Source organism: Bos javanicus, chromosome 5, assembly GCF_032452875.1.
Source record: "Bos javanicus breed banteng chromosome 5, ARS-OSU_banteng_1.0, whole genome shotgun sequence".
In the NCBI taxonomy this organism is placed as follows: Eukaryota; Metazoa; Chordata; class Mammalia; order Artiodactyla; family Bovidae; genus Bos; species Bos javanicus.
Genome location: NC_083872.1, coordinates 112,070,157 through 112,082,660, shown reverse-complemented (window position 1 = coordinate 112,082,660; position 12,504 = coordinate 112,070,157). Strand labels below are relative to the sequence as shown.

Below are 12,504 nucleotides of genomic sequence, written 5' to 3'. Positions count from 1 at the left end.
AATCAACACATATGTTTTAGCACTTAGCCTATATTTTTTCATCTTATCTAAAACAAAGAGACAGCTTGTCAAGTGACTTGTCAAAACAGAGACACAACAACTTTATCATCCCTATAATCCAACGTTTTTTGACCAGTGAAGAAAGTGGGTTATGTTCAAACATGTTAGCAAACTATGACTCTTGATTTAGTACATGTGCTCAGAAATCACATTTTTTATCATTTTGTCTAGAATCTTGCTCAGAATCGGCACCAAGTTCATCAGTCTTCAAGCCACTTTCCTTGTTCTTTCAAAAAAAAAATTACAAAGAAATTGCTCCATTCTTCTTCCTTCCTTGCAGGGGAGGGATAGTTCTTTCCTGTTTCTGATCTGAAACTCCAAACAGAGGGGCATCCACCTTTATCACAGCACTCTGGGGCCTCTTTCCCTTACTTCTTGGTAGGAAGCCCCCAAGGAGGACTGCCCTATTTCAGTTACTAAGGGGTATGTATGGAATTCAGTATTAGGAAGCTCGTATTCTCTAATATCAGCTTTCTCGGCAGCATAGTGGACATTCAGGCCCCTGGAGGCCTTTCCCCTTTTGTCTTAAAAATTCAGAATTTGGGAGAAGGAAATGGCAACCCACTCCAGTGTTCTTGCTTGGAGAATCCCAGGGATGGGGGAGCCTGTTGGGCTGCCGTCTCTGGGGTCGCACAGAGTCGGACACAACTGAAGCGACTTAGCAGCAGCAGTGACCATATAACATCCAGCTGAAGACTAGCCAGGGGGGTACTCTTTCTGCCCCCTTCTAAGGCCTATGTCAGAAGCTTTCTCTGTCTCCATTATAGTTTAATAAAACTTTATTACACACACACACACACACACACACACACACAATTCAGAATTTGGGCAGAAAAGAGGGAGGTGTCATTATTTAAACCCGCCTCCTTGAAGACCCCCAGCATTCTTCAAAGATCACAGACAGGGTTTTGCAATTCTTTTCACAAATTCTTTCTCCGTTGAAGGATTTAATTCATCTTAACCCTTATTCTTAATAGAAAAGACATAAGCAGTAAAATTTTTATTCCCACTTAGTCAGCCTTATACAAAGAGTCCAAAGCAATGATTCCTTTCCCAGTCACCACATTGCACCAAACCAAGCTCTGAGACACTTTCGACCTGCCTACTTTTTTGCAAGCCTCAGCTTATTTTGTGTTTTAACCCCCCAGCGTGACACTCACACACATTCACCCCTGCTTGCACACCCTTACTTTCTGTCTTTTAAAAATGCCCCTATAAAAGCGGAGTCATCAGAAGACCCATGGGGTGTTCCCATCTTATCTTTCTTTAGCATCACAGTCAGATCCAAATTCTTCTGCTTCCTAATACTTTTGAGTCACTGGTCTCTGCTACATTCTCAAGAATACCTGCATATCTTTTCTTTGACACTTTCCAGTCTAAAAACATCCAGTTCAAATTTTCTATACTTGGCTCACCAACTTGTTTTCCTTCCAAGATCTCAGCACTTTCACTTCAACTATCAATTCTCTCACTTTGGAAAGTATTTTGATTTAAAGTAATGGTTCTCCCAGATGCTTCCTCTCCATTCTCTATGAGATGCTGAGTGTTACCAAAACCTTGACACTACTATATGTAAAAGAAGATAAACAACAAGGACCTACTGTATAGCAGGGGGAACTACCTTCAATACTTTGTAATAATCTATAGTGGAAAAAAAATCTGAGAACAGGACAGGTATGTAGATATAGAAAACAGAACCACTTTGCTATATTATCTGAAACTAACACAACAGTGTAAATAAACAATATTTCAATTAAAAAAAGACTGGGGGGGGGGAACTCTTTATTTGATTTTCTATTTTAACAGTTAGATCCCTGGCAGATAGGAGCTCAAAGCAAGCATACCATGACTGTGCACTCTGCCTCAGCACCAGCTTAACAGCCAACATGAGGGATCCTCCACAACTCCCCTCAAGTAATAATTCTTCTTCATCTCTCCTTTGAGTTCACCTAAATGGGCACTGCTGCTGCTGCTGCTAAGTCGCTTCAGTCGTGTCTGACTGTGTGGCCCCACAGACGGCAGCCCACCAGGCTCCCCCGTCCCTGGGATTCTCCAGGCAAGAACACTGGAGTGGGTTGCCATTTCCTTCTCCAATGCGTGAAAGTGAAGTCGCTCAGTCGCGCCCGACTCTTTGCGACCCCATGGACTGCAGCCTACCAGGCTCCTCCGTCCATGGGATTTTCCAGGCAAGAGTATTGGAGTGGGGTGCCATGGCAAATGGGCACTAGTGTGACTTAACTTACTGTCTCTGATACAGTGGCTCTAAGCTTACTGTATTAATAGGGTTTTTCCTTCTCTCAGGGGGAGGGGGAGGTCAGGGGCAGGTAAGGAGACTATGAGTGGAGATATGGCCTACACTACTATACCATATTCTAAACCAGAGTCTTAGACTACTATACCTCTGTGACTCATGAAATCGTATTTACTACCTTCAGTGTGAATCTTAAATTCATTTGGTTTAGCAAATATATTGGGCTGAATCATGTTCCCCTAAAATTCACGTGCAATTGTGATCTGAGAATGTGGCCTTATTCAGAAGTAGAATCTTTGTAGACAAAATCACGTTTCAGGTGACGACATACTGGATTGCAAGAGGCCCTAACCCAATGACTGGTGTCCTTAGAAGAAGAGGAAAAGACAGAGATGGAGAAGAGAAAGTCTAGAGACACATAGGGAAGAACGCCACATGAACGAGGTAGAGATGGGAGCAATGCATTTACAAGTCAAAAACACCAAGCCCTGCCAGCAGCCACCAGCAGCCGAGGGCATGGAATAGACTCTCCTCTGGAGCCACCAGTAGGAACCAACCAACCCTGATGACACCCTGACTTCAGATGCCTAGCCTCCTGAACTTGAGACAGAATAAATGTGTGTTGTTTTAAGCCACCCAGGCATTTGCTGCAGCAGTTTCTAGGAAAGAAATGAATACAGTAATTCTGCTGGTAGGCCTGTGCCATTTGGTAAGTTAACCATTTGTCTTGTGTAGCTATTTGAGCACTTGAAAAACATGGCTTACCTAAGTTGAGATATGTTTTAGACTTTGTAAATTTTTTAAAAACATTTGGCTGCATAGCATGACTTGTGGGATCCTAGTTCCCTGACCAGGGATCAAACTCAGGCCCTGGCAGTGAAAGTACACAGTCCTAACCATTGGGCTGCCAGGGAATTCCCAAGATGTGTTTTAGGTATAAGATACATACCAGATTTCAAAGATGCGACTTTGAAAGTCTAAAGGCTTTAAAAAAAGAAAGTAAAAATTTTAATGTAAAGTGTTCATTACAGGTTGAAATGATAATAATTTAGATATACTGGACTAAAGAATATATATGTTAAATTAATGTTACCAGTTTCTTCTTATGGTCCATGGAATTCTCCAGGCCAGAATACCAGAGGGGGTAGGCTTTCCCTTCTCCAGGGAATCGTCCCAACCCAGGGATGGAACCCAGGTCTCCCATATTCCAGGCGGATTCTTTACCAGCTGAGCCTAAGGAAAGCCCAAGAATGCTGGAGTGGGTAGCCTCTCCCTTCTCCGGTGGATCTTCCCGACCCAGGAACTGAACGGGGGTCTCCTGCATCGCAGGTTCTTTACCAACTGAGCTAGGAGGGAAGCCCTCAGGCTAAAGAATATATATTGTTAAATTAATGTTACCAGTTTCTTATTTTTTAAATGTAGCTTTAAATTCCATTATGTGGCTCCTGTTACATTTCCACTGGATGTGCTGCTCCAGGCTGTCTGCACTGATGACCATTGTTTCTAACTTCCTTTTCAAAGCTTTCCTCTATGATTCATGGGGAAATCTCCTTTGCTTATTTTGTTTCCCAACCTACTGGCTTCCAAAATAAAGAGCCATTGTCTGAATTGTCATTTCTCCTCCCTTCTTTCAGTTTTAAAAGATCTATCGGATAAATTGGCTGGTCTCTTGATCACCATCTCTCTTCAGTCTTGAGAATAGCTGACATCCCTAACCAGGAGCCTATGATTCCCCCAGCCATCTTACCATTCCTACTACTCACAATTAGCTCAAGAAACCACCACTCAAAGTAAAACATGCCCATGACCCATAAATACCCCAGAGAAACTCATCTGAGGAGATAAACAGAGGAATACTTGCAGAAGCAATGCTCAAAATAGCAAAAATCTGGAAACCACTCAATAGGTAAATGAACGATGGTATTCATACAGTAGAATGCAATATGAACCGCAATTGCCCAAATCAAAATCTTAGAAGCAATATGAAGTTAAAAAATCAGAGGTTACATTCTGTATAAGTTTATTACATAAAGTTCAAAAAAGGGAACATGAAACAATATAAAGACAGGCACAAAAAGACTATAAAGAAAAGTAAAGAAATGCTAACGCAAAGCATTTTTATACTGTACTTTAAATGCTAGCATCTCATATGTTCTACACGTTGACAGTCATAAAGACTATCAAGGGACTTCCCCAGTGATCCAGTGGTTAGGAATCCGCCTGCCAATGTGGGGGACACAGGTTTGATCCCTGGTCCAGGAAGGCTCCATATGCTGCAGGGCAACTACTGAGCCCATGTGCCACAAGTACTGAAACCTCGCACCCTAGAGCTCGTGCTCCAGAGAGAGAGAAGCCACTGCAGTGAGAAGCCTGCTGCTCACCACAACTAGAGAGCGCCCACGCGCGACAACAAAGCAACATAATAATAAATAAGTAAAAATTATAAATAAACTTAAATTTATTAATGAATTATTTTAATAAATTAAAATAAAATTTATAAATATAAATAAAAAATAAAACAATAAATAAAAATTTAAAAAGTAAAAGATACATTGTTCATAATTTTTTCTTTTCATTTGTAATTTTTAAGAAAAGACTATCAAGGTTGCCCTTCGAGGACTTCCTGTCTAGCCTTGCTCAGCTTCTCTCTTCAGATTCACAGTACTGTCCTCCTCCAGTGAATATAAAAGGACTAGACAGATGCTTAACTGGTTCCTGGGCAAGTGGCTATTCATGCCTGGGTTGCAGAGTAATTAAAGTGCAGGTTTCCTGCACTTTTTAACCTGCACATTTCCATAGCAGGGAATTAATTATTCTGGCTTAAAAGCCCTTCAATCTCCAGCTGGGTTGGAGAAAGTGAAGCTTGAGTTGGAGTCAATATGGCATTAAACAAAGAATTACAGGTGCAAAAAGACAGCAAGGTAAAAACCTCTAGAACAGGTTACTTTCAGAACATTTGAAAAGGGGAAAGAATAAGACAAGGGAGAAAAATCTATGGTCTGGAACACTTGTAAAAAATCTCAAAGATGAGTTTCGATGTTTGCTTCCCACATCTACATTATTTATTGACTGTCCCTAGAAATCGGTTAGAATGGATGTGAAATTTGATAATATTCATCAATTTTAAATGTTTGTGTGCTTTGACCCAGAATTTCATTCTGGGCAACTAAATTTAAAAATAATGTGGGCAAAGATAATGTATAAGGATTTTTCCATAGCATTAACTTACAACAGTGAAAAAATTAGAAATAATTTAACACCCAATAGCGGGGAAAGGCAAACCAAAGCAAGCTTACCTGAAAGAACATTTGCCTTCTTCATTAAGAATGATCGACCCAAAGATTGTCTTAGGGATGAGAAAATATTATGACTCAATGTTAACAAAAATAACAGGCTATCGTGACCATGAATGCAACTATGTGAAAAGTGCGCCTGAATATGAACAAAGTCTGATCTGGGGATTGTGTAAATATAACTCTTGTCATTGCTTCCAGTGGGGTGGGAGGGTAGTTGCGGGAAGAATTTTTTCTGCATAATCCAAACTTTCAGTGTGGTTATTATATTCTCTTTACTTGAATTTTTTTTTAAACCTACCCAACTGTTTTGTCTTTTAAAATATGTAAATGTCAGGAAAAAACCTGAAGATTCCATTGTTTAATATTTTGCCCTTCTTATGCATTAAATAAAAGCTAACCACGTTTTGCTAAATAAACACATTTCAAAAATGTAGGAGAACACAAGTACTTTTCTTCTCCAAATAGAGCAGATAACTTTGGTCATCAAGAGATTTGCAGCCCCCAAGTCTTTTAGACTAAGTTAACTGTGCTTGTCTAACAATTCCACTTTCTAGATCATTCTGAAATGCATCTTCCCGTGACTTGATATATGCTTACTGCTGCTAAGTCTCTTCAGTCGTGTCCGACTCTGTGCGACCCCATAGACGGCAGCCCAACAGGCATATGCTTACTGAACTCAAAATACACACTCTGCAGGATCTTTAGGATGCAGTAGTGAACAGAGCAGATACAGATCCTGCTACTCTGAAGCTTACTTCACTCCTGGGGTCGGGGTGGGAGGTGAGGGGTTAACAGTGGTCATGTAATGTACACAGCCTGGGATAGCCTGCCTGATAAGGTGGGGCTGAGGCAGAACTCTGAAGGAAATAGAGAAGGAGCCATGTGGCAATCTGGGAGAAGAGCATTCTAGAAGCATGTACTGCACTAGGGGCCACTTGGCTGGAGAGGCCTGAACCAACAGGAGAGCAGGTGTGGGAGGCAGGGAGGTAACCAAGAGCCTCAAAGATCACAGTGAAGAGTTGGCTTTGTAATCTCTGAGAGAGGGAGCCAGGAGAGCAGTGACCTTAACCTTCTGTGCTAACAGAAATGTTCTACATCTGCACTGTCCGTACAGTAGTTGTTAACCTGGTGTGCCTATTTAAATTTATATCTATTAAAACTAAAAATTCAGTGCTTCCATTCCATGAGTTGCATTTCAAGCACTCATATGGCTAATGGCTACCCTGAACAGTGCAGTTTTAGAGCATCAGTCTGAACTCTGGGTGGAAAACAGACTCGAGGCACCAAGTGGGGGATGAAGCAGGGTGGGACCAGTCAGGAGACTGTGGCCATGGGAGGGAATGGTTGGACGCTGGATGACGTTTTGAAGGGAAGATTTGTTGCTGGACTGGTTGTGGGCTGTGAGGTCTTTGGCCAGAGCACCTGAAGATGAGAGTGCCATGTTCCTGGAAGAAGAGGATGTCTTGAGGGGAGAGTGGGATGAAGCTGAAGTTCTGTTTCAGGCATGTTCACTTCAGATGCCTACAGGCATCCTAGTGAAGATGCCAGAAGTCTGTGGAATTGTGAAGATAGAACCAGGCTGAAGCCACAATTTTGGAACTGTCAGTATTCTAAAATCATTCCACTGGGTGAGATCACCTAGCAGTAGCTGTAGGTGGTGAGAAGAGGTTCAAATATTGAGACTGGGGTACTCTGATGTTTAAATATGGGGGAAGTGGGGAAGAACTTGTAAAGCAGACAGAGAAGAAAAGGTAGATGGAGAACTAATACAGAGGGTGTCTGAAGGCCAAATGAAGAGTCTCAAAAAGGAGGACGTGATCAACTGGGTGACATGCTGATACATGAGTAAAAAGCCTGGGGAACAGACCACCGGAATCCACAACACAGAGATCACTGGTGACCTTCACAAGAAGGTTTGGATCCCCACAGCCACAGTCGTGCCTGGGTTCCTGTACTAGCTTCGTGACTGAGCTCCTCTGCGTTAGTGATTCCGTCCTTCACACATGTCTTCTGTACCACCGTGCTATCCTGCCTAATACTTTATCGTCTTTGGCAAGAGCAGCCGAACTCTAGAGAACAGGTAAAAATCACCTGGGGGTAATGAGGTCCCAAGACACAGTGTCTCAGTAGATGGAGGAAGACCCAGACACTGTCTTTTTAAACAGCAGCCAAGATAATGGTTACCAACCATGGTGACCAAAGGACAAAGTCCAAACTCCTTAGCAAGGCAAACAAAACTTCCAAATGTAGTCCCAAACTTTCTGACAAGCTCCTTCCTGTTCCCCTCTAGGCAGCACACCTCTGCTTACACAAGCTCAAACTAATAACCGTGCTTCCCCACACCGGCCGTGTTCTTTCAGATGTTACTATCCCTACATAGACTACTCCTGTCTCCTGGAAGGCACCTTTTCTCCAGCTGTGCCCAGGGAACTGACTCATGCTTCAACGCCACTACCAGCGTGAGGCCCCACCCAGCTCCCCGACCCTGTTAAGCATTTCCATACAACATTAGCACATCATCTGCCAACTATTCTGCCACCATCGCCACCAACTCCAGGAGGCTGCCATGGTACAGATGGCCTCTTCTTCATCTCGGCGCTGCCAACAGGCAACTGACATCGGATCACCATGGACGACTGCTGGCCTGACACCCAGGCACGCTGGCAAGTGCTCTAAGAGTCAAGATGCTGCTGCTGTAAAGTGCTGGGAAACTCAAAAACAGCTCTGTCTACCGGGGACTTGAAGGATGGATGGAACTCAGAGAGAGGGAAGGGGAAGAACAGGGACCTAAATGGACTCCCAGACAGGAACAGGGGGCACAATCAACATTCCTTCTCTACTAAGATGGACAGAGACTCAATATTACAAGCAACATCTGAAATCTACAAATTATGGTTCCAAATAAATATTTTTAACTTCTTTCTCAAAAGATGTATCAAAAAAAAAAAAATACCCCAAACAGAACCTTATCCTTCACAATGTGTTGGCTGGATCTAGTAAGTACCTTAACCCCTTTTACACGAGGGGACAGACCCAAAGCTCTAAATCTTGATTCACATACTAAATCCTTACTCCAGCTTCTCAGCTTTTATTTTTCTCACAAAGGGTATGAGGGGCAGTATGTGGTAGACTGGCACAATTCTCTCATCTATAAACCCCCAAACAACTCAATGACCATCTCTTGCTAATGGAGGGCCCTAAAGGGTTCCCATGGTACCCAAAGGACTCTGTCCTATGCAAAGTTGCTCTGTGAATGAGTTTCTGCCACCTCACCAGTTCTAAACCCCCCAAGATCACCCAGTTAGTATTTTAGTATGTATCTCCTCAAAAATTTTAAGAATAACCCAGAACCTGGAGCTTCCCTGAATCCTTGAGGGCAACCAAATTTTGAGTATTGAGGCATTAGAATTTATAGAGTAGTTTTAATTATATACAATTTAAAAAATCAATATAGTATTGGAAAAACATACAGGTGATCTAAAAGGCATTATAATTATAATGTTTTTCATGCAAAAACATCTACTTTGTATGCATGATAAAACAACGACAAAAAACAAGATATGCCATCCTGTTTTAAAAATCTTGATCCTTGGCATCTAGATTTTTCACTTTAGACGGGTAACTGTTATTCTTTTTATGCCACAAAACCAGTCAGCTGACAACTGGTAACCATCGGACTTTACTTCTGAATTGTGGATCCATGAAGTTACTTACCTGGGGGGAAATGAACTGGGGAGGCACTTGCGCCCGGAGATTAGGAGAAGAGTTCAGTGGCTGCACGGGGGTGTGCACGCCTCTCGATTGTGCTGTGCTATTTCCAAACAAACCATGATTGCCACCCTGTGAACAGAACAGTGACAGTGAGGCCTTTGTTAACACGAGGAAATGCATGTAAGAAACAGTTCAGGTTTCCTATCCCTCAGAAGAAGCATCCTGTGTTCCATGGAATCACAGAGCATTGTAACTGAAAAAAGTTCCTGACCTTGGAATAAGTATTCAAATTCAATCATGGGCATATCATCACCACCCTGCAGTCTGATACAAACCAAAAGGGTTAAACTTAGTCAAATGTTAGAAAAAGCACTAATTTGTTGTTATTGAAAGGTAAAGGCAGTGTAACATTTATACAACTACTTCTTTAAGACTGGGTTTACAGAATTTATTCTCAAACTATATAATCTGAGACCCATTTTGAAAGGCACTTGAGTAAAAAATGCAGGACTGTGAATAATATCAGCTGTAAAACCATGATATAACTTCTCTAAATTGGCTGATTTGATCACAGAATCAGTGCCACTCAACTGTGAGCCTGGCTCCCTGAGGACCCTACTCCCAATCTGAACGCCCTTCCCTGTCTTGGGTCTCCTTGGTCCCTTCTTTGCTAAAGGAGGAAATGTAAATTAATCCAAGAGTGAGATAAACGAGGAAGAAAGGGGAAAAGTGAAAAATCATTCCAGGGACACACAAAGCATTACTCACCTGTAACTTCTCATTCAAATGTATAACTATCAGTCTAGTCAAAAACAACAGCCATTCATTAGATGGACTATTATGTGGCTATTGAAATAATGGGACAGAAGTATATTTAGTTTCCTGATCTCTGAAAGCTAACATTAAAGAAAACAAGAAGGGGTATATAAAAAATGTTTTAACCCCGTAAAAAACAAAAACAAAAAAACAAGCTTAGGTCCCTGATTTCTGGAGGATCAACTTGCTGAGGCACTTCTAAGACTGTTCCCATCAGAGAGCTATAGAAAGCGGGGCTATATACGATGGCCCTTGAAATCATATTCAATTAGACTTGATGCTGTGTTGCCCCATATGATGTAGTTTTCTACACTATCTTCACTCGGCCTCTGCAAGTGCCAGCTCAGAGGTCATCCTCATCAAGGATACCTTCCCCCTGACCTTTTCCCTCATTTTACATTCAAGTTCATTGAGCCTACCTCTATGTTTTCAAAACACTTGAAATCTCTTTGACAGGCTCCACCATCAAATCATATTACAGTTATCTTCCACCCTGTCTTTCCACCACCAGCTTCAAATTTCCCTCTTTGTATTCCCAGAAACTCAATCAAGCCCTGGTCTGTAGGATGAGCGCATCATTTGCAAACATCCACGACCCACCAATTTTACACACTTGAAAACGAACATCCCACTGAACACCACTGGTGAAGACGGCTACACCACTGCTTATACCCAGTCTGCGGGCTCTGGGCTGAGGTTGCCACCACCATTCTTATCCCTGGACTTTTGGGGATTTAGGTAATTTTACAGAAGAATTTTATAATGGCATCATTGATGGCTTAATGATTCAAAACAGATTAAGGGATTGCTTCAGGGAAATTAATGAACTTAAAAGCATTGAAAATAAAAATGACTGTGAACATAAAGTAGAAATGGCAATTAAAATCTATGTATATCTCATAAAAGAAATTTGAAGATTCACCATGAATATTTAATCTCCCAAAGGACTGTTTAAACATGAAAAGACCTTTAGTTCTAGAAACTTCAATATCTGCACCTCTCCTGTCTTACTAATCAAATTTGTCACTCTGAGGTGAAATGGCTCAGCTCTAACTTTTCTGAGACCCTAGTAGTCAGGAGCTTAGCTCCTATAATGAAAATAGGAAACACTTATTTTGCTAAGACTATTCTGCTAAGATAGTTCTTACACTTTACTATCAAATAATGACCTAGTTAATAGATGTCAATTATTCATGGAGGGGAGGGTCTTTGGATGGTGGGGTTTCTGACAGCTAAACCCTAGACCTATGTTTTGTAAGGCTCCCAACCTGCTTTGTAGGGGTCATTTGAAATCTCAACCTCTCTTTCTGGTAAGAGGTATTAGTTAAAAAATTTTTTTTAGTTTTTGTAAAATCAATTCCTACTTTCCTATTCCTAGTAGAAAGAGCCCATTCTACTCCCACCGAAGGTTTTAGGTTTTCATGATCAAGTGTCTCATAAACCACACCAAGCACTCTGATGGATAATAATGAAGGTGAGTCAACTTAAGTTTATACAAAAAAATACCTTCTCTCTCTTTTTAAAAACAAAACCCTTTTTAGATCATTTTAATTCATTATTAACTGTTAAATCTTCCTTTTTGGGGGGAGGGGTGCCACACGGCTTGTGTGATCTCAGTTCCCTAATCAGGGATTGAACCTGGGCCTCGATCGTGAAAGCCCTGAATTCTAACCACTAGGCAACCAGGAAACTCCCACCCTCTCTCTCTTTTTAATGTTATTTATTTCCAGTACCTCTTGAAAAGAAACAAAGTCTGGCAACATGAGGCCCATGTTTCTGCACAAAGTGAAGTACGGGGACCATTTTTTAATATGGAACCTTGGCATCATAAGTTGGTCATCTTCTTGGCTCAGAAGTAGCTATTCTGCACAGTAATGTACAGAATGGTAATCATACAAATTTAATCTTTTTAAAAACTATATTTTGAGATTAGGAAAACTGGCACCAAAAGCTTTATATATATATACATATATTTCTAAAATTTCACTGCTGTGTGTGAGACTTTTATGATGACCTGAACCTAATAATTATTGGTGATATTTGCCCCAACTACAGTGTTTAACTTAGAAAGGTATATAAATTAAAAACAAGGTTATTAAGCTGATCAAAATCTTCTGTGATTTGAACAAAACTCTTAAATTTCAAATTATGCAGTATATTAACTCTTCATGAAAAGAGTATGAAAAAAACATAACCTTATTTGGATAGAACATGTATATGTCAACTTGGTTTACAATGGACTTTGTAGCAATCCACAGATAAAAAACTGAAGAGGAACGACTTTTTTTAAGAGTCCAGTGCACAGCGAGTTTGGTCACTTACATTAAAGTTTATATACTAAAAGTATCTGATAATCAGGTGGTCCTGGGA

The 12,504-nt window shown here is 41.1% G+C and overlaps 1 protein-coding gene across 9 annotated transcripts in view; it reads right to left on the bottom strand.

The window, feature by feature from the left end:
• TNRC6B (trinucleotide repeat containing adaptor 6B) overlaps positions 1–12,504 on the bottom strand; it is a 252,590-nt gene that overhangs the window by 22,412 nt on the left and 217,674 nt on the right. For all 9 annotated transcript variants that reach the window (XM_061418603.1, XM_061418609.1, XM_061418606.1 and 6 more), the window contains one exon: positions 9,322–9,447. In XM_061418603.1, coding sequence (XP_061274587.1) covers positions 9,322–9,447 — 126 coding nt within the window. The remainder of the gene's footprint in view (positions 1–9,321; positions 9,448–12,504) is intronic.